This window comes from Aedes aegypti, chromosome 1 (assembly GCF_002204515.2).
Source record: "Aedes aegypti strain LVP_AGWG chromosome 1, AaegL5.0 Primary Assembly, whole genome shotgun sequence".
Lineage (NCBI taxonomy): Eukaryota > Metazoa > Arthropoda > Insecta > Diptera > Culicidae > Aedes > Aedes aegypti.
The window spans coordinates 224,775,613-224,798,483 of NC_035107.1; the positions used below are offsets into that span (position 1 = coordinate 224,775,613).

Below are 22,871 nucleotides of genomic sequence, written 5' to 3' on the forward strand. Positions count from 1 at the left end.
TACGGCTCATACAAAATTTGTAAAATATTCATACAAAAAGCGTTACGAGGGGGTGGGTGGGTGTCGGAAATGGCCATTTTTGGCGTTATGAAATTTGTGAATAAACCCTAGTAAACTTAACAGATTATTGTAGTCGGTTGAAAATCGTTGGTGCAGTTCTTAATTCTACCATGGATTCGGTAGATTATACATCAAAATTTGTTTGCGTGTAAGACCAAACCTCGAAGGTTGTCAAAATTTTGAACTCTCACTCAGAGCTTTAAAATCGGTGAGTAGGGTGACGAGAAATCGATCATATTCCTACGCTCTTATTCAAGAATACGCTTGATATTTTGTTCGTGCGATAGTGTAACCCACGCTGAACTCTGGCTTCGTGTGCACGAAGAAAACCCGAACTTTGACAGTGTTGACCAGTGGTGCAGCAGTACGCGAAGCAAAGACGGATCCGAATCTGTCCGGTTGTCTTTTTCCCTTCTCGCCAGTTGTGCCGTGTCATCAATCAGATCTTTTTTTTGTTATTCTGAGTGGATCGTTCCGAGGTCACCATTCAAATTCCCATCGATCACGGTAAGGTCATTATTTGAACATTATTTCTCGTGGACAAGTGATTAACGCGAATACATGGTGGAAAACATTTTCCAGATCGTGCCGGCAAAAGTAAATACGTAACATCGTTCCACCTTTCGCGAAGGGACTCAACGAGGGGGTGGAAATCCGCCCGGGAAAATAGTACAGGATGGGTCTCCTCTACAAAATCCGCATCCGGATCGTCAACTTTGTGGTGTTCTTCTTCCTGGTCGTGCTGCTGCCGGGACTGCCACCGAAGACCACATTCCCCTTCGAAGGGTTCAGGTAAGTCCCGTTTCTCCAGTTTTCGGAAAAAGTTCCATCGTGGAAGGTGCTAAACCATCATCATTAGTCGGTCGCGACGCATGACGATGATGATGATGGTGACTTTCACCACCGACCGTCCCGTCGCTAAGTGGTTGTTTTGTTGCTCTCTCTCATTCATTCTGCTGTTGGTTTCCTTCGCCTTGTCCTTGTCCTTGGTTTGTTGTTTCTCTTTTCTCGTTTCGAAGATTCATCAACATCATCATCGTCATTGGCGAGACAAATCTGAAGATACACTGATGGAAAAAACGATTTTGTTTTTTTGATTGACGTGATTATCGTTTTTGTATTATTCTGACTCTATTAGGTATATTATAAATTGTGTTGCCAACTGGACTCCTCAAGAATTGCGAAATCGCAAATAGAAGTGTGGTATCAGTTCGTATCGATCTCGTGTCTTTACCGCACTCATTCGTCATTTCATGCTGAATAAGTGCGGTGAAGATATCAAATCGATCCGACGTAATCCCGCACTTTTATTCACAATCTAGAGACTTGTTCTCTATTTCAATGCAAGTCTCTAAAAAGTCTCTTTTTTTAATGCTAGGCCTCCAAAGTCTCCTTTTCAATCATTATTTTTCTTTAAAGTCATTATTTTTCTTCTCCTTGCAGTAAATTTTGATTTGAAATACCTAAGGCCGCACGCGACGTCATCATAATCACCCTATCCATTTGAAGAAGCAAATCCCAAGAACCACTCCATATATCAATGCGAAATATGTATCACTATGATTCTATATATGTAGTACACAACCTAATACATTTTCAACTTCATCGGTTCACTAAAACTCGAGATTTGCTACCGCAAAGTTTTTATGATAATTGTTAGAGTGAGACAAAAGATAGGAAAAATAATTACGTAAGGGGTTATGGGTAGGGTGACCATCTCCTGGAGATTCAAAATCAGGACATATTGCGATTTTCAGATTTATTTTGTAAGTTCCATTTTGTCCCATTTCTAACAATTAATATTCCAAACAGTAGCAATTTTAAAGCTTTTTTCAATTTTTATTGTTGAAGACTTGTAATGTAATGGAATTGATCATCCTGTTGAGAAATTTGAGAAATCGCTGGTCAAAGAAGAATGTTTGGAATTTAAGACAAACCGTTTTTTAATTTTATTTTTCAAACTGTTCTGTTGTACACTCAGAAACACGGGTAGTCACAGAATTACTAAAGTTTATGCATTAATGACTATTTTCTGTCTGCCTCTCTTTCATTCTGCAGGGAATTTAATTCCTATTTGTCAATTCACCTGGGTTGAAGCATCGCTAAGCTTCAACCCAGGCGAAATGACATTTAGTGTAGAAATTCACAGCAGAATGAAAGAGACACCTAGAAAATAGTCATTGATGCATAAACTGTAGTAATTATGTGACTATTATTATTTCTCAGTGTAAATAGCAAACGAAAGAACCTTTTTTCTTTAATAAAAATAAAATATATTAATATTATTAGAAGCAATTTCAGCTCTTAAAACTAATTGTCGCCTTTCTCGGAAAATCTCGAGAAACTTTCAATTAGAGCGTATAATTCTTAAATATAAATAGCCTCTTACTAAGACTATTGTCTTCTGCCACTTTTCCGAAGACACTTGAGTGTATCGACTACGCAATTATCTTACTATTCTCCTGGAAGTTCATCACTTTGTTCGCTGGATTCCTAATGATAAATTTCTCAAGGTTATTGTTTGATGTCAGCCAAAACCCAGTAAACCTCTTTGCTAAATTTTTGCTTGAAATATATTCAAGCATCTAGCCAGGAATCCTCCAGCAGAATTCATTTAAGCATTTGCCGAGGGTCCCAAAATATCCATATTAGAGTGATTCAAAAAATCGTTTTTGCTCCACACCGCTCGTTAGATTCTAGATCAAATTCTGAGTGTCATCCAAAAAATTGAGCTCATTCGGATGAAAACTGAGACTGCACAAGCCCTGTAAAGTTTATATGGCAATTACTAATGAAAAACCAAGTAGTTTATACAATCGGTCAGAGTGTTTGCCCATGTGCTCTTGACGATTAGAGCTACGTTGACACTGCGAGACACAATAATCAGCTGCAACTTTGCCGAAAAACGTTTTCAAATCGCACGTCTCAGTAAATAGTTATAGTTCCATATAGATATCCAAAGAAATCCTGCAACAATCTAGCCAGACGTTTACCGATGATTTTTAAAGAAATCTGCTTAGTGTCTGATCCTGATCAAGATCTCAAAAGAAAATTATTAAGAATTTCAGAAAACAACCAAGTACAATTTATATAATCTAAAAAAACAAGCTATTAAAAATCCATTAGAATATTTTCGGAGATATATTGAAGATGTAAGAAACTGCCGCTATGATTCCTTAAATCATGGTTTTACAAACAATCTGCAAGGAATCTTGTTAGGAATTTCACAAAGAAGCTTCCGTGATATTTCCATTGCGATTTCGTGAGAATCATTAAGAATCTCCAGAAAATCATGAAGGTTCCTACTAATAATCAAAGTTTTTGGCAGAGACCTTATAATTCTGAGAAGCATTCGTTAAGGATCTCTCCAAAACCTCATGGTTGTGTGAGTTATTATGTGGCGTATGAAATGTTAGGCGGTCGTGCACCCCCTGGTAAACTCAAGTAGTTTCGACCATGGTTTCTATTAATAATATCTCCACTGAAATGTGCTTTTCGAGAGCATCTTCAATTCGATACTTTTTTGATTTCCAAAAATATCGTATTCAAATGAGGGAATGCCTCCTTGCGATGCATCCAAATATCACACGACGATAGGAAACATTTTCATGTTCCCATTATAACTACCATTTGTTCCCCTCAAAAACATACAAAAGTGTTCTGTCCATATCTCTGTGATTACACGTCCAATTAAAACTCATTAAGCCACATTCGAAAGACAAAGAGTTGTTCTTACTTCGTATGTATTTTTCCAAAGAAATATTTGATCTTTCTATACTAAATTATTATTTGAAGTTGTGACATTTTTCAAAAAACACACTGAAAAATCATATCTAATTTCCTTAGTATTGGATCGACCAAAATTTTAAATCAAAGTGTCTTTGGAATTGTAATCTTATATTCTTTGAAGAGACACCACGAAAGTATTCAAAATCAATGAAACAGTCAGTCAAGTCATCGTTCAAAAGATTGGGTTCACCCCTCAGTATGATGAAAATCGTGCAAAAGTTTGGGTTCACCTGAGCCGCACGCACATATATTTTTTAAATATCTAAATTAAAAAAAAAAAACTACGAGCTTCATTTGTAAATTTCTCAAAGAATTTCTGCTGGATCATCTCTGGAGTTATTACTGAAGGTACCCGAAGGCGAATACTTGAATTAGTTTTTGATTAAATTCGTGGAAAAATCTTGAAAAATTTTGAGCAGTAATATTTGTAATTCTCTGTAGCTGTAAAATTATATTATGAAATCTTTGATCTCCTGATGCCTGTTTGGAATATTTTTGGTTTCTTGGTTCCCGTTCGGTTTTTTATTTGCAAGCATAAGGTCTCTAAAATTCCTGTTTTAATAGTGGCTACCAGGCCTGATGATGCGATTCCTTACTTTTGGCGGGTAGTGAATGTATTAGAGATTCCTTAAAATCTTCAAAACGAGATCTCATCTGTGCCCACTAGGAGACGTCAAATTTTATTCAATTCAATTCAATGCAATCAATCAGTTGTGATAAATTCAAAAAAATCTCCTTTATTGTCTTCGAATCCTTAAATTTATCACTAGATCTATAATAAATACCAAAAGGGGCATACAAAAGTTGAAAAAAAAAATAAGATTCAAGGATTGCTTGGAACCTGGGAGGGAGGCACAGATACTACACACGAAATATAGAACAACGTTTGTTTGAACTGCAAGATAACTCCAGCTTGCCAAGAACAATCAAGGCAGGCTTGGGGAAAATCGCTTGTTTTCTTTTGTTGTGTACTTTCGATCTTTCCTGAAAAACATGGAAAAAGGGCCACAGTTTTCCATGCACTAAATATTCATTTTCATTGGAAAAAGTAAAACGATGCGTTTTTCAATGCTTTATATTCAAACAGATTGAAAGGACATTACTTGCATTATGTGCATGGATTGATTTTCATTCGATTTTTGTCACTTTTGATGAAATGCGAAAATGTATTTTAATCAGTTACGCGCTTTTTCCATGTTAGTCCAATGTTTGAGATCTGGGCTCACAGTGACAGTTCGTGACAGCGGAATCCCGGCTCACTATGACGTACAGAAATGTCGTATTGGTTTCTCCCTCCCAGCTTGGAACTATCAGAATTCCAGTCTTTTGGCTGATCGAAGTCTTCTTCATGCTCAAGAAATCTCCGAGATTTGGAGAAACTTTGGTTTTCCAGACGAACTTCCATGAGCTGAAAAACTATATTAGATCTTTTCACATCTTCTTTCTATTGGCATTACGTCTCCACTGTGGCAGAGCCAGCTTCTCAGTTAAGTGTTCTAAGAGCAATTCCACAGTTATTAACTGAGAGCTTTCTTTGCCAATGCCCAGGGAAGTCAAGGCAAATTCCATTACGAAAAGATCCTGAAGCGACCAGGAATCGAACACAGACAACTTCAGCATGGCTTTACTTTGTAGCCGCGGACGTTACCACTAGGCTAGCAAGTTTTTTTTTATTATTATGATTCCACATCTAACCCGTTCAACATAATACCACAACACGCGCAATTGTATGCCAAAGTTAATCATGGAGATGCCCAAGTTGATCTTTATCCTATTATGTGGCGAGTGATTGGCCATTGAGCTTAATGCAAGGTTTCTCATGTTTTTAAAGACTTTATTGAATAATAGTAAATCATGCTTCCTCATCTTTAAACTTTCTGTTAGTGTACAAAGTTAAAATAAAAATGTCACTGTTGTTTTTTTTTTGCTTTCTTTGTTAAATTTGTGATATTGATATTGGATTTCAACGTGTTTCATGTTAAGGACATATCTCCATCAGTACCAAAATGGCCTCTAATATGGCACCTTACTTCCCCCTTCACTTTCCACTCCCTCCTCCCACGCTTCTCACAGTGTTTTGGAGAGAGATCACAAAAAATGATTATTTGAAGCTACTAACCTTATTGTAGAGCGGTGGTTTCTTAACTGAAAGCATTCCATAATGTGTTTTTCACAAATTACCTGTTTTTGAATGCAAAGAAGTAGTTATTGCTGTGATTTGTGTTGTTAAATATCACGCACTATCGAATCACTTCTTCTTCACGCACCGTGTTGTTGTTTGAAGGCTTTTCGGTGCCTGTTCTAAAATTCACTTTTCATGGTATTTCTACTCACCGTGACAATTCAAAAATCTGATGCGATACTTGTAACACTTTATGTTTTCTCGCGCCGTACTCCTGGGAGCAATAAAACACTTAAATTCACCGATTTGTGTGTGAAAAATAACACCGGAATACGAATTCAATGGGCCAACATTGTTTATGAATCGGATGCGCAGCTCTCACTGATTGGAAGTGATGTCAGTTTTTATGTTTGGAATTAAAATTGTTTGGATATTCATACACTTGCTACAACCACGTATTTCACAATTTCATAACACTCAGAAGGTGTACAATGTCACAAGTGTTGCAAAACATTTTTAAGCATAAGAAAAACAATGTACGACGCAATTCAACAGCAAAAATGAATATTAGATATTATACAGTACAATTGACTGTAGAATTCAAATGCATACTGATGGCAACTTTCTCCGTCCGTGAGAAGCGAGAGAAGAGAGGAGAAAACTGCCAAAAAAGTAAACAACACACGCATGGTGTGAAAAATGCTTATAATGTTGGTCAAAAATCATGTTTCCACTACCAAATGAAATAAATTGTGTTTTTGAGCTTTAAGGAAGTTGTTCAAGAATTCATATCGACAATAATACATTTGTATGAAACGTGTGCAAGTAATACTGCCTACATAATTCTGTAGGTCGAGGTATACATGGAACATAATGATTTATTTTTGGCCGACGCACATAACATTGTGCTTCGCCGTGTTGGGTGGCTCGAGAGGGTGGTTTGGCGGGTGGCACGAGTGGGTGGCAACATTATGTTTACGTGCTCAATGGACCTTCACCTTAATCTCAATCGAAAACTACTTCCCTCTTGGTTTTACGAACGAACGAAGTATTTTTGCATTTGTAGCTTATCTTCTCAAACACAGTGGATTATCTCAAAGTGCAAGACTGCAATCTCTGCATGTATTAATGGCCTTCGTTTGCTACAGTATGTTATCAGTTACTGTTAGCTTATCGGGAATTACAAATCAGGTGATTTATTTATGATACTCAACAGCTGAATCTATCACACAATTAACCTTTCGGTCGTCGCGCGAATTTTTGTAACGCGAGTAGTCGCGCGTTGTACTTTGTACAACACCCTTGGTTTTGCGAATACCCCAGGAGTCTGACCACTTAGAACGATGACGTCTTCGGCAAAATTGTTCAGTAGCTTAAGGGCTATTATTATTATAGCCAACAAATTCGGGATTTTGCCACTAGGCGGCGCTAGTGAGTATGAAACTTTTGTTTCTCAGATCTCATGATCCTGACCACTTAGAAACACGCTAATCCAGCTCCACGCAGCGCATGTGTAAAAACTACACAGAATGAGGCAACCAATGCAGGACTCTCTGGCTGAGTGAAAATTCTGTGTAAGTCGCACTCATGCTGCGTGTAGCCGATGTGTTGGCCTTCGGCTGTGCGGGGATCGATGGAAATGGAACTGCCAATCTCTCCCGCGCGGCAGCAAACAGTTGGCCGTTGATAAGATGGGGAGTTTTCAGGGATTTTTTCATGCGAAAAGCCGGAAGATGGTCGCAAATGTGGAAGTTTTTTCCCCATTTGCTTCCGCTTCGGCTATTCGAATGAAAAAATCTCTGAAAACTTGAAAATTTGAATGTTTTTTTTAATGTTTTCAGAAGCAAAACAAAAATGGAAGCGAATTCCGCATTCCAAGCGTTCCTCCTCTGTGCGCATTTCACTCATTCGGTTTGTTTACCACCGTTTGCACAAAACTGTGTACAGCCCCCTTTGCACAGAATCTGTGCTGCATGAAGAGAGGCTGATTTTGTGTACTCGGCACTCATTTCTGAGCGTGACAAGTTTAGCGTGAAGATGACGTCTTCGGCAAAGTTGTTCGGTAACTCAAGGACTATCATTGTTTGAGCTAGTTGATTAAAAATTTTGCCACTAGGCGGCGCTAGTGAGCATAAAACATTTATTTCTATTTACATATTCTTCCGAAAGTGCCTGTCTAAAAAATCGAGATCCTGCAGTATCTGCAAAAAAAAAAAAAAATCATGCTCACTAGCGCCGTCTGGTGGCAAAATACCCTATTTATTGGCTCAAATAATGATAGCTCTTGAGCTACTGAACTACTTTGCCGAAGACACTATCTTTCTAAGTGGTCTGGCTCCTGAGATATCTGCAATCAAAAGTTTCATGCTCACTAGCGCCGCCTAGTGGCAAAATTTTGAATCAACTAGCTCGAAAAATAATAGTTCTTAACTTACTAAACAACTTTGCCGAAGACGACATCCTTCTAAATAGTCAGGATCCTGAAATATCTGCAAAACAAAAGTAAAACTTCCATGCCCACTAGTGCCACCTAGCAGTCAAATTCCGAATTAAATGAGTTACTATCAGATAGCGCTTCATCTCCAGAACAACTTTAATAAAGACCCCAAGTTTATATATTATCTGGATTTCAAAATATAACGATTTCAAACTGTGGTTTCCTCGAATCGTACATAGTGCGTTCATCATTATGCGACTTCCATGTACAATTGTTGATTTTACCGTGTTATAAAGGGCTATACTGTAAATAAAAACTATCGAGTATTGTTCTTAAGAAGATTCTTGAGGAATACATTTTGGTTTGGTGTCGATAGATATCTTTGTTCCAAAATGATAGCATATAAATCACAACTGTTGTACAAAGTACAACAGCGCGACAGCCCGAAGGTTAAGCACGACACACAATGTTTCACAAAACAGTTCATGAGATTCAATATAATACTCAAGCTTCAGATTTCCACAACTTAATTAACTTGTATTTCTGATCTAATGTGCCAATGTTTGATAATCTTGATTTGATCTTCTAGTAAAATGGGGTATTTACTATTAGTCTAGAAGAGCTTCTACGCAGGGAAATATGGGGCAAGATGGTCAGGTTTTAGGTTAGAATTAGATTTCCGACATTTTTAGTGACACAAAAACGAGTCCTTGAAGATGTAATTTTACATGATATGAAAACGATGGAACTGTGATCGAAATTTCCCGAATCAGACACTAAATACGTTAGGTACGACACAAATTTACGTCATTTAGATCGCTTCTTTTACACGCTAATCCTGCTCAACGCAGCGCATGTGTAAAAACTACACAGAATGAGGCAACCAATGCAGGACTCTCTGGCTGAGTGAAAATTCTGTGTAAGTCGCACTCATGCTGTGTGTAGCCGATGTGTTGGCCTTCGGCTGTGCGGGGATCGATGGAAATGGAACTGTCAATCTCTCCCGCGCGGCAGCAAACAGTTGGCCGTTGGTAAGATGGGGAGTTTTCAGGGATTTTTTCATGCGAAAAGCCGGAAGATGGTCGCAAATGTGGAAGTTTTTTCCCCATTTGCTTCCGCTTCGGCTATTCGAATGAAAAAATCTCTGAAAACTTGAAAATTTGAATGTTTTTTTTAATGTTTTCAGAAGCAAAACAAAAATGGAAGCGAATTCCGCATTCCAAGCGTTCCTCCTCTGTGCGCATTTCACTCATTCGGTTTGTTTACCACCGTTTGCACAAAACTGTGTACAGCCCCCTTTGCACAGAATCTGTACTGCATGAAGAGAGGCTGATTTTGTGTACTCGGCACTCATATCTGAGCGTGACAAGTTTAGCGTTTATGTGCATCCAAAAGACGTAAACCGGCTTTTCCAGCTTCTGGGAGAAGCTTTGCAACTTCTAGGAGAAGCACGATTGCATCTTGGCATTTTAATGGCACGTGGTGTCCGGCCATTTGGCCGAACGGGTCGTTTGGCCGAAAAACGAACAAAAAAAAAAAAAAAAAACAAAAACAGAATCGCTGACGTGTAGTGTGGCCCAGTAACTGATCAACCAATTAATTTGTATGGTGTGACAGGACGTCAGGTTTGTCGCTTAACAAGTGCTTCAAGAGAAAGATAAGAACCTGGGGTTGCGAACTGTATCATCAAGCATCCAGGCTGTTGTCAAACTGAAGTTTTCGTAACAATGATCCGAGTATGCCTAGGTCTATGCTGCTTTCGCCTCGCTAAAAAATGTTATAAGTTTTATATAACCCATAGACCGTCATATTTTAACGAAATGTTCTACTTGGTCCTAATTATTCATCAATAGTTTAGAACTTCTTGCTAATATGCGGTCAGAAACTTTATGATTCAGATGATTTATTAAATTCATTTCCTGCGTTAAATTGCTGAAGTTTTGGCTTGCGAGATAGGCAAACAAACAACGGTTAGAACATGTGAAAAAAATGTGTTGTTCGAGTCCGCATTCCCCAGATAAAAACGACTCGTTTATTCAGGACGAAGTTGTGAACTCCACACATCGTGTCAAGACTCTAATCTGATGGTTGATTCGTCTCTGAGTTACCAACGGTGAGCAAGGGTAACATAGGCTGTTCTTTTAAGAGAAAAGTATTTTTCATAGTTCATGGAACTAAGGCTTATAATACGTTTATAAAGAGACTTCTTCAAAACATATTTTCTTAGAACAAGGATTAACTTAGATGAGATGTCATTCTCCTCCAATATTAAGATTGTAACGTGTGAACTGCTTGCGTATTACAGTAAACCGAACTACTGTTAAAGTTTTATTCTGAAGCTGCCCAAAAGGTACAGGACCACAACTGAAAAAGCAGTTTTCTTTAAAATAATTGAAAAATCGAAAAAACAGTTGTGTTTCGCAAATAGCGCAACTAAGCGTATATGCATTTTTCGATTATTTTGGAGAAAACTGCTTTTTTTAGTTTCGATATTTGCACCAATTTTACTGGGGCCTCAATAATGCATCATCAAGAAGCTGATAACGCTCCAGAAGCTAGAAAAGCATCCTCCAGGATGCTGAGGATTCTTCCAGAAGTTGATAAGGCTTTTCCAGACGCTGATAGTGTTTGTTACAGAAGCTGATAAAGCTCCATCTAGACGCTGATTTGTAACAAAATCTGATAAATCTACTTCCGGAAACTGATAAATCTGATTAAGCGTTTCCATAAGCTGGTGAAGCTTCATCTAGATGCTGATAAAGCTTTTGCCTGAAGCTAATATAACTTCTTCAAGAAGCTAATTAAGCATTTACCCTAAGAAGCTTCTTTCAAAATCAGGTCAAGCTTTTTGTAGAAGAGAATTAGGTTTCATCAAGAAGCTAGAAAAACTTTTTCCACCAGCATAATAGACTTCTTGCAGAAGCTGAATTAGCTTCTTTCATAAATCAGAAAAGAATCTTCCAGAAACTGGAGGAGCTTTTCCTTCTTTGTTAAAAAAAAAATCAAAACACAATGCTCGACCCTTTCCCACAGCATACCGCCACCGAAGGAGTTAAAGGGAGGATTGGAGCCGAACAACTACCTGGACAACGCGGAAAAGCTGTTCGAGGGTAAGCTGTACGGCCCGGAGGCGATTCTGATACGGGGTAAGGAAATTTACACCACCATTCACGGTGGCGAGGTGATCCGCATCGTTGGCCAGCACATCACACACGTAGCCAAGTTTGGCAAACCCTGCGGTGAGTCATAGTCATAAACGCTTTCCGAATAAACCGTTGACTTGTTTGGTTATTGTAGAATCCACCGCCGAAGAGGATGTCTGCGGTCGTCCGCTGGGATTGGCCTTTGACACGCAAGGATACAACCTGATCGTTGCCGATGCGTACTACGGTATCTGGCTGGTCGATCTTAGTAATGGGGACAAATTCCAGCTAGTTTCCAGGGATACGATTCTGCCAGGAAAGGGAGTCAACAGGAAGCCCCGTCTGTTCAATAGCGTTGCGGTTGCCAAGAATGGCGACATTTACTGGACTGAGTCTTCGTCCGATTTTGAACTGCTAGATGGAGTTTTCAGTATTTTCGCAAATCCGTCCGGTCGATTGTTCCACTACAATAGGGAAACGAAGGAGAACACCGTTCTGTTGGATCGTCTGTACTTCGCTAATGGGTTGGCTCTCAGTCCGAATGAAGAGTTCGTAGTGGTAGCGGAAACCATGTCTTCCTTGATCCACCGGTATTACTTGAAGGGCCCGAAGGCCGGTACTGACGATATCTTCGTTGACGGATTGCCTGGACTACCGGATAACCTTATTGCGAACGAGGATGGCCTCTGGGCTCCACTGGTCATGGCCGCCGATGAGGAGAATCCTTCGCTTTCCCGCCTGTTGTCTCGAGTTCCGTTGATTCGTAAGTTCTGCTCCCGAATGTTGGCTGTCGCCGAGATGCCGTTCCGTATCCTGCACCAGGTGTGGCCTACCAGTCACAGTCTACGTCTTCTGCACGCCATTGGCCATTTCGAAACCATGAAATTTATGGTGGCAGATCGTGTGACTTTGGTCCGGTTGGACTGGAACGGAAACATCGTCGGATCGCTGCATGGGTTCGACAAGTCGGTGTCCTCGGTATCGCACGTTGCCGAGATGGGAGACTACCTGATTCTGGGATCTCCGTTCAACAAGTATCTGGCTCGAGTACCGATTCCAAAGGTCCCGAAGATGCGCGTCCAGAATGTGCGCTACGAACCGGCTGGAGAGGCTCCCGTTAAGAAACCGGAAGCTACGACCACAACTACGGCCAAGCCAACCACCACTACTACCACCACGACGACGACAACTCCAAAACCAACCACCACGACCACAACTACCAAGAAACCAGGTGAGTACTTATGTGATTGATAATTAATTCCTTTTCAAAATGTATTTTTTACATCTATCATATTTAGAGGAAGACATTTACTACGGTGAACTGTAAGGTTTTGGTCACGCGCAAGTATGCGTTTGAATTAACGGTTTGTTTGAACCTAACTGTTTTCTGCCGTCAGCTGGTTTTTCATAGCGTAAAACTAATTAATGCTTGTTTTTGCAAACTAATCAAGTCAGTTATAAATTGTACTATTAAGGGAAAGTGTTCAATATCGGCAGATAGAGATATGTTCAACAACATTAACAGTAATTGTTCAAATGCAGGACTGATAACAAGTTTATTTAAGGCGCAAGAAAAAATGGCACAAAAGTAAAAACTGAAAAAGCAGTTTTCTCCTTTTATAACAACAAATTGATAAAAATAAAAACATACAGCCTTTTTATTTGGCAAATAAAAGAGCTGTGTGTTTTTATTTTCTTCGATTTGTCGATTTAAAACGAGAAAACTGCTTTTCCAGTTTTGACTTTTGCACCATTTTTACTTGGGCCTTAAGTGTGCAAGCAAGACAGTTTGTTCTTGGGACGCCGGGAGTTTGTTTTTGTTTTTCGTTTTCGCGCGTTTTGCTGGGCGGTAGTGCTTTGTGAAGCCCAAGCAAGACAGTTCGGTTTTGCGACGTCCGATTGATTTTGCTGACGGATTCGCGCGTTTTCGTTGCCGGAGAATTTTTTTTCCCCTGTTTTGTAGCGTCTTGCTGGGTACGTATTTGGGAAGGCCCAAGCAAGACGGTTTATTTTCGGGACGCCAAGAAGTTTTGCTGTCAGTGTCAGTTTTGTGTTCAGTCGAGAATGGATTACCAACTGGTGAGTTCGTTTCATGCTTATGATAACACATATTTTCTTGAAAGCGTAACTTTTATGTAATATTAAAACAAACTTTGTATGGTTTGTCACTATAGGTGTCGGCATTATGCTTTTTTCTTATACAATTTGAATATACATATATTTTTCCCTTTTTGACATTATTAAAAATTATCTTTTGAATTGTTCGACATTGTGAATGTTGACGTATTTTCTAAAACTTCTACCATATCGAGACAAAATGCACAGTAATACTCATATGTAATTTTCAAACAAACTATGTATGGTTCGTCACTACAAGTGTCGGCATTATTCCTGTTTCATATAATAAAATATATACATGTAATTTTCAGTTTTCGTCATTAATAAAAACGTCTTTTGAATTGTTCGACATTATAGATGTTGACGTATTTTTTCCAAAAACTTCTCGAGACAATAATACAAAACTAGCTTTAAATACAAGTCGTATATTTCCCCCTTGTCCATGGATCGCATCACCGACCAGAGGTGACTCCCAGATCTTTTCCTCCTTCACTAATAAACACCCATCCCGTGGTGATTGTGGAGATGCAGAGGTATTCTCGGTCTCTAGAAGCAACAATCATTACACCCTAACATTCCTTCCCCATCCCAACTGACTGTAAGGACTTGGCCGGCGCCGTTATTGATCAATAATATTAGATCTGCTAAAATTGCACTTCGAGAGTAAGCGGAAACTCCCATCCCTAATTCATTTGGATCGTAGTGCAATTCTTACCAGTTCCGATCAATCACGGAGTAGCAACCATTGACATGTACAGTCAGTCTATGCTATGCTATGCTATGCTATTTTTACTTGGGCCTTAAGTGTGTGACCGATATTTTAAGGAAAGTCTGTAAAAAGTCTCTATTTTTAATGGAAGATCTCTAAGGTCTAAGGTCTAAGTCGCTTTTCCTCCCTCTTCATTGAATCCTAGTGCAAAACACTAGAGGCTCCAGGCAAATTTTTTGAGACTTTTACGCGATTATTCCACAGGTTTTATCGGGAAATTCTCCGCTGATTTCTCGATGGAAAGCTTCTAGAGTTCTTCTGTCGATTTCTTTTTAAATGCTTTCAGGGACTCATCCAGTCATCCCCTCAGAAATTCCTTTAAAACTTTCCTATCTATTCTTACAAGAGTTCGTCCAGAAATGCCTCCACAGATTTTGCTCCAGGAAATCCAACGCAACTACCTTCAATAATTTCTGCTAGGATTTTTCTGAAAATTTTCTTGGAATGTATATCAGAATTTATTACAGAGATTTTTTTACTGACTCTTCCACCAATTTCTACAGTAATTTCACAAATTTCCCTACAGAAGTTCTTCCTACACGAAGACATTTTTTACCTAAATATTGAGTTTACCTAAAATTAAGTATATCGACTTGCAACCCAAAATCTCTCGGTATTCTCTTTCTTCCTCACGAATGTTAGAGAGAGCTGCATCTACTCAATGGGGGTACTTTGGCTCAATAAGCCAAATGTGGGTAAATGCAACTCTACTAATGTTCGGGTTAAAAGAACTATATTTTGCGTCAAATCAACTCAACATTGAGTACACTTTTCTAATGGAATGAAAGGCAAACTTCCTCCTAGTAGACACCTTTTTTTTAGCCAAAATTGAGTAATTGGGCTCAACTACGGAATTACTTTGGAACAACCCAAAATTGAGTTGAATTCCGTCTCCATTCAGAGACCAGAGTTGTTGAAGAAATTCGTTCAGGGTTTTGAGATTTCCTACCCTCCAAGGATTCCTTCTCGCTTTTCCACCGATTTTTCTAGTTACTTTTTAAATCTTTTTTATATGAATTCTATCAACCATTCATGAGGACCTAGGTACCCGTAGCGGTAAACGCGCAGCTATTCAGCAAGACCAAAATGAGGGTCGTAAGATTCGAATCCTACCGGTTGAGAAACTTTTTAGGTTGGAAATTTTCTAGACTTCCCTGGGCATAGAGTATCTTCGTACCTGTCCTCGTACGATATATAGCAAAACTTGTTAATTGGCCAAGAAAGTGATCAGTTTGTTTTAAACATCTATTCATATTCAAATCTGGTCTCGCCTGTTTTCATTTAGAATCGATGTAAATGAATTTTTATGTGTTAGAAACTATACTAGAAAAAATAAAGAAATTGAAAGTCATTTATTATTGTCAAGATCCACTTTTCGGTGACAAAATAAAGCCTCTAAGCCCTATCTATTTATTATAATTTTGCGAGAATTAAGTTGTTGTAGTTTTATCATACCCACATAATAAATGTGGGTATTTATTATGATTCTAATGAGAGAAGCATGAAAAATTAACATTTGTGTCACTTTCTACTCGATGGATCCTTAGTCATTCTCCTCATTAGTCAAGATTATAATCATATAAAAAATCTAACCTATCTGCATCAAAGCGTGCCTACGGCTCATCTTGCCCCAATGCCTGGTAACAGGATAACCGTTGGATCACATCCGTAAGATTGATGCGTCTATGCCAGATGATTGATGACGCGGCATTAAACAAATATATCCTGATGTGATACCACCACGGATGGACATGTCTTTGGTTCCCATATAAGTGCTAATGGGGTTAGCCCACCCATCGCGTCAAAATTACACGTCCTAGGGGAGAGAAAGCTTAATTTAGTAATTCTTGTAAAAATATCTTGAAGAAATTCCTTGATTAAATCCTAAACGACATTTCTTGAACGGAATTTTAAGTATTCATGGAGGGTTCTTATCTTTAGTGAAATTACTGCTTGAATTCTTGCAAAAGTCTAGATCGAAAATCTTAAATGAAATCCAAGCGTCATCGATGCAAGCATCCTCCGAGGGATTTCTGGACAACGATAAAATAATTTTTTGATGCATTTCTAAACAAATTCCTGGTATAACTCGGGCTCGGGGTTGAATTTTGAAAAAAAAAGTTGATTTTTCAATGTCAATTCTGCATTATCACCGTAAATTTTCTTTCATAAAATTTAAAAACAAATTGTGGTTGGTTCAGTATAATCAATACTATCAATGAATGGTAGAATTGTAGGTGACGATGTATCGAAGCTAAAACTAAACTTTTCAAGAGCACAAATCTAGAAAAGCAGGTAGCGGTTCAAGCTGAAAACTTGATCTATCGATCATCACCAGCGTATGACCAATCGATCAAGTTTTCAGCTGGATCCGTTGTGTGGTTCTCTTGAAAATATGAGGTTTGGCTTCGATGCACCTTAAATGAAAGACATGTTTTCTTCTCGAAAAAAAAATAAATAAAAAAAGGTGTTTGTTAGTCACATTTGCAGGATAACCATAAAAATCAGCCCTCTTAAAATGAGATTCTCGGAGTCCAAATAAGCGATTACGGTTTTTTATTCAGTGCGATGATACTCTAATAATATATGACAACTGTTCAGGTAATTTTTCACAACTATTAGCGATTTAACGATGAAAAATAGCTTTTTAAATTGTATTGTAAAATGAGGCATAGCGAGCAAGTGGTAAAAAGGAGGATGAAAATAAAGAAAACATAACCCAAGTTACAAAGTGCGAATGTAATTGCTTGTTGTTGTTTTAAAGCGTTCATTTTTCAAAGCAATTATTTATTTGAAACTTTCATCACAACTTATCAATACAGGTCGGACTCGATTATCCGGAGACTCGATTATCCGGGGACTCGATTATCCGGGATTCGATTATCCGGAATTTTAGACTCGATTATCCGGAATTTGTTTTTTGATGTTCTTGATTTTCAATTTTTATGCATAAATCTGAGATAATTTGGTATTGCAATATTCAATATGAATGGTTTTGCAGTTTAAAAAGTATTTAAGAAAAGGGGGGGGGGGGTTCAAAAAGTGGTTTTGTGTGTATGCTAGTCAAAATTTTTGTTTTTCTTGTGGAGACCACTACTGTTCCTAGAAAACAAATTCTGGCTACGCCACCGCATCATATAAATAAAATAACGAAAACAGATAATATTAAAGTTTTTTTTATCAAAGATAACAATTTTTTCTTAGTGATTCGATTATCCGGAGGATTTGATTATCCGGAGTGAAAAAAAAAATCGATACTCCGGATAATCGAGTCCGACCTGTAATAATAATGTTGATAATGAGATATCATTTCTGTCATTCTCTATGGTACAGCCAGCCATGAATAATGTCGAACGCATAATTTCAAATGCATTCCAAGAAGAGAATGAGTTGGCTACTTGAATGTCTCCTTTTGAGGAGCTATGCTGCCGTGAATCGCATGTCAGTCCCATCTGTATTTGTAAAATTAGTTAAGTTCAGTTTTCATCATATCTTCCAATGCTCTTTCTAAACTCGTTCTAAACTAGGGGCTTGAGGTTCCTTTCCAATTTCCGTTCAGTACACGGACGCATTACCAACTATACTACGACTACCCTACAGTAGATTGAAATATTTGGCTAACGACCATTGTTAATAGCTTTTCCAAGCTTCACGGTCATTTTAGCATAAAATACCATACTCTCATCCCTAGACCCACATCTCTATCTGCCGGCATTGTAAAAGTAAAAATAGCTGACTTGCAAAATTCTTATTGAAAAGAGATAAGTTATAACTTGTTTAACTCCAATAGCAATGTAAGTTTTATAAAACTAACAAATTACGTTTCAATTCAGTGACTACAACTACTACCACAACCCCCAAACCAACAACCACTACAACAACCACACCGAAGCCAACCACCGCAAAGCCGGTGACGACTACTACCCCTAAGCCCACAACTACGGAAAAACCTGCACCGAAACCTACAACCACCACCACCACTACGGCTGCTCCACCCAAGAAACAGGAAGCGCCAAAGCCGGCCACCGAGAAGCCTGCTCCTGCTACGGAGAAGCCGACTCCGGTCACGGAAAAACCCACTCCCGCCAAGGAAGCTCCCGCCAAAATGAAGGACAAGAAGGAGAAGGCCACTCCCACCACTGCGCCAGCGCCGGAGCGAACCGTAGAACCTGCTCCCATCCACGAGAAGATCCCCAACGATACCCCCAAGCCAAAGCAGGAGAAGCTCAAGGTGATCAAGAAGGGCGGCGAGCAAGGTGAGCTCTAAACGGGGCAAAGCCGAACCCACCAGTAGACGCGTAACAAATTCGAGAGATGGGTGAGTTTCCGAAAGAAAACGCACAATCATTCTTTTGCGTAAGTTAAAGCTTTTTTTTGGATTTCGGTTGAGGTGTTAAAGGCAAAAAACCGTTGAAACTTGCAATCGAAAGCGGCAGCTAGAGCTCCTCTTACATTACCACACAACATTCTACTTCACATTCGATGGTCGTCGTTGTACACTTTGTAGTGTGCGACGCGACGAAAGGTCTCTCTGACCCTTCCAATTTGTTTTGTCGACTAAAAACTTATTAATTTATTAACTACATTTATTGTTGCGTACTCATGTGACCCTTTCAACTGTTTCCTCCTTTTATCGCTGTTAGTTTTTATCCCCCGATTCAAAATCATTCAAATCGTACAGTCCATTGTTCTGTTAGATGTTAAAAAAGTTTAGGCCATTGGGAATATCGGTGACAGCGCTATTGCGTATCATGAATTAGTGACGTAAGTTCGGTTAGGAATTATGCTCTAAGTAAAACCGTCTTTCCGTGCAATGCATTTTGATGTTTTCATTTTTCCACACTCGTAGAAATAAATTAAAGGAAAGCGATGCTCCTAACGTGGAAAATTACGAGTGGCACACTAAGGAAGTTCCAACTAACTGATAGTTCTGCCCTAGGATTATAAGTAACTTACAGTGATCGAGATAGTAGAATAATGAAAACGAAAGGTTTGGAAAACAAAAGATGGCGTGTGAATTAATCCGAAACGAATCCTATTTGTAGTGTGTATCATTATTTTTGTAGCCAGTCAAGAAATATTGGAAAGGTTCTTTTGAAAAACTATCGTTAAAAACTTCAAATTTTTTTTATCTTATTAACGAGATTTTTAGCCCTAGGCTAGTTCATCTCGGGACCAATTTCAAAATCTTGGTACAGTAATTTGGAAAAAAAACTCCGAAAGCTTTGTTAATCTTCCTCCAGTAACTCACAGAAAGCTTTTTTCTGAGTCTTGAAAGTTGAGAAAGTTTCATTCCTGTCTTAAAACTAGGAAAAATTTCTTCCAGAAGTTTGAGAAAACTTTGTTCTGTGGCTTCGAAAAGCTTTCTTCTATAGCCCGAGAATGCTTACTCTAGAAGCATGAGAAAGCTTCGTTCTAATACTTTGAAAAGCTTTCTTCAACAGCTCGAGAAAGCTTTTCTCAGGACCATTAGAAAGCATCTTTCAGAACATAATAGAAGCTTCTTCCAGAATATTTGGAAAGTTTAGTCCAGAACCTTGAAGCCCCCAAAAGCTTAGGAAAGCAACCCCCATAAACCTGGGATAGCATCCTCCATAAGCTTGGAAAAGCTTACTCCAGAAGCTTGAGGAAGCTTTCTTGGAAAAACTGCTTTCAATAGTATGGGGAAACTTTCTTCAAAGCTCAGAAATGTTTCTTTCATAAGCTTGAGAAAGCTTTCTCCAGAATCATTGGAAAACTTCCTCCAAAAGCTTGGGAATGCTTCTTTTAGAAACTTGAAGAAGCTTCCTCCAGAAGTTTGGGAAAGCTTCCTTCAGAAGTATGAGAAAGTTTTGTTCGGAAACTTGGGAAAGCTTACTCCACCAGTATAGAAAGCTCTAATCAGAAGCTTGGAAAAGTTCCCTCCAGAATCTTTGGACAATTTGTCACCAGAAGCTTGGGAAAATTTTCTCCAAGAGCATGGGGAAGCTTTCTGTTGCTTCTGAAGTTTTGGAAAATTTAGGCCATAAGTTTGGGAAAGCTCCTCCAGATGTTAGGGAGAGCTTCCTCCAGATTCAAGCTATTCGAAGGTTCTGAAGGAAACTTTCCTAAGTTTCTGGAGGAAGCTTTCCCGATTTTCTGGGTGAAGCCCTCCCATGTTTCTGGAGAAAGCTTTATAAGGCTTCTGGAGGCGCTTTGACAAGAGAGCTCATAAATGTAGCTTTCCCCAACTTCTAAGCTTGGGAAAGCATTTACCAGAAGCTTGGAAAAGCTTCCTCCAGAAGCTTTAGAAAACTTCCTTCAGAAGCTTTAGAAAGCTTCCTTCAGAAGCTTGGAAAACTTTCTTCCAGACTGGAAGTTCCAGTAGTATAAGGAAGCTTTCTTCACAAGTTTGCGAAGGCTTTCTTAACAAGCTCAGGGATGTTTCCTTCTGAAACTTGAGAAAGCTTCCTCCAGAATCATGGGAAAACTTCCTTCAGAAACATGAGAAAGCTTCCTCCACAAGCATGAAGATGTTTTCTTCAGAAACATATGGAAGCTTTAATCAGAAGTATGGGAAAGTTTCCTCCACGAGCATAAGAAAGATTCTCCCAGAGGCGAAAAATTTCCGCCATAAGTTTGGGGAAGCTTAGTAGAGCTTCCTCCAGACGTTTAGGAGAGCTTCCATCAGAAGCTTAGGAGAGCTTCCTCCAGATGTAAGCAATTCCAAGCTTCTGGAGGAAACTTTACTAAGTTTCTGGAGAAAGCTTTCCCAATTTTCTGGGCGATGCTTTCTCATGTTTCTGGAGAAAGCTTTCGTAAGCTTCACAAGCTTATAAAGGGTGCTTTCGCAAGTTTCTGAAGGAAAATTCCATTATTTTCGCGAAACATTTCCCAAGAAGCTTCCAGAAAAAAACTTTTCCAAACATCGTGAGTAAGCCTTTTCAAATGTTTGGGAAAAGTTTTCGTTAGTTTCTGTAAGAAGCTTTTCCAAGCTTCTGGAGAGAGCTTTTCCATGCATCTGGAGGAAGCTATCTCAAGTTTCTGAAGCAGCTTTACCATGATTAACGCAGCTATTTTAAACTTTTAGAGGACATTTTTTAAAGTTTAGTAGATGCTTCTCCAAGCATCCCAAGCTTCTTGAGCAAGCTTTTTCAAGCGTCTGTGGGAAACTTTCTCAAGTTTCTAAAGAAAGCTTTCCCATTCTTTTGACGGTAGTTTTCCACGTGCTTCTCAAGGAAGCTATCCCAAGAACCTGGAGGACGCATCCTCATGCTTCGGAAGCAATGCCATGCTTCCCTCAGAGCTTCTGTAGAATCGTTTGCCAAGCTTCTAAACACTTCCCCAAAAAGCTTTCCTAAACTTCCTAAGAAAACCTTCCAAACTATGGAAGAAGCTTTTCCAAACTTCTGCAGAAAGCCTTCCAAATTCTGGAAACCTCTCAAAGAAATTTCAAGACGCCTTTCCAAGCTTATGGGGGAAACATTCTCAAGCTTCTGAAGGAAGCTTCCCCAAGCTTCTGAAGAAAATTATATCAAGCTTCTGGAGAAAGCTTTCCCATGTTTTCTGAGAGAATTCTCAATTTTTTTTCTTATGTTTTGAAGGAAATTTTCCAAGCTTTCGGAGAAAGCTTTTCCAAGCTTCTGAAGGAAGTTATCTCAAAACTCTTTTCCAAGTTTCTTAAGGAATCTTAAGCTTCTGCAGTACGCTCTCCTAAGCTTCTGAAGCAAGCTTTCCCATGCTTCAGGAAGAAGTTTTTTCAAACTTCGGGGGAATACTTCCTACATGCTTTGGAAGAAGCATTCCCAAGCTTTTGAAGATAGGTTTTCCAAGTTTCTGTCTGATAGGTTTTTCAAGTTTGGAAGCTGTCTCAAGCTTATGAGCTTATGGCGAAAGTTCTTCCATAGCTTCAGAGGAGGCTTGTTTCTGGAGGGGGTCCATAGCGGATGTTTTACAAGTTTCTGGAAAAAAGTTTTCCTGAGCTCCTGAAAGAAGTCTTCTTAAGATTTCGGAGGAATCTTCCGTAAGCTTTTGGAAGCGGTTTTCTAAGCTGCTGGAGCAGCATTCCCAAACTTCTGAGGAAATTTCAATCTTCTGAAGGAATCCCATGTTTTTGAAGCAAGCTATATTAAGCTTCTGGAAGAATGTTTTTCAAGCCTTGGGTAGAAGCATTTATTGAGGAAGCTTCTACCGGAAGCTTTCTCAAGCTTCTAAAGAATGCTTCCCGGGCTTTTGGAGGGAGCTTCCCAAAGTTTCTAGAGAAAGCTTTCCCAAATCTTTGGAAAAAAACTTTTCAATGTCTCTGGAAGAAGCTAATCCCTGCCTCTGGAGGAAACTTTTTCACGCTTTTGGAGGAAGCCTTCTCGAATTTCAAGGAAGAGCTTACCCAAGCTTCTTAAGGAAGCTTCCAAAAGCAGTTTTGCCAAGCTTCTGGAGACAGCTTTCCTAAGCTTCTTGAGGTAACATTCTCAAGCT

The 22,871-nt window shown here is 39.0% G+C and overlaps 1 protein-coding gene across 4 annotated transcripts; it reads left to right on the forward strand.

Moving 5' to 3' along the window:
• The first annotated feature begins 396 nt into the window (after positions 1-396).
• LOC5567616 (adipocyte plasma membrane-associated protein) lies at positions 397-19,443 on the forward strand. Of its 4 annotated transcripts, none has more exons than XM_021857703.1 (6): positions 397-567; positions 643-852; positions 11,442-11,647; positions 11,706-12,782; positions 18,272-18,372; positions 18,406-19,443. In XM_021857703.1, the coding sequence occupies exons 2-6, from the start codon at positions 737-739 to the stop codon at positions 18,703-18,705; spliced, it is 1,800 nt and encodes a 599-aa protein (XP_021713395.1). In that variant the 5' UTR covers positions 397-567; positions 643-736; the 3' UTR covers positions 18,706-19,443. The 4 variants fall into 4 exon arrangements, with proteins under 4 accessions (XP_021713395.1, XP_021713396.1, XP_001657568.1 ...); XM_021857704.1 differs by lacking the exon at positions 18,406-19,443 and adding an exon at positions 12,850-12,915 and having other exon boundaries at positions 18,272-18,377; XM_001657518.2 differs by having other exon boundaries at positions 18,272-19,443.
• The last annotated feature ends 3,428 nt before the right edge of the window (positions 19,444-22,871 follow it).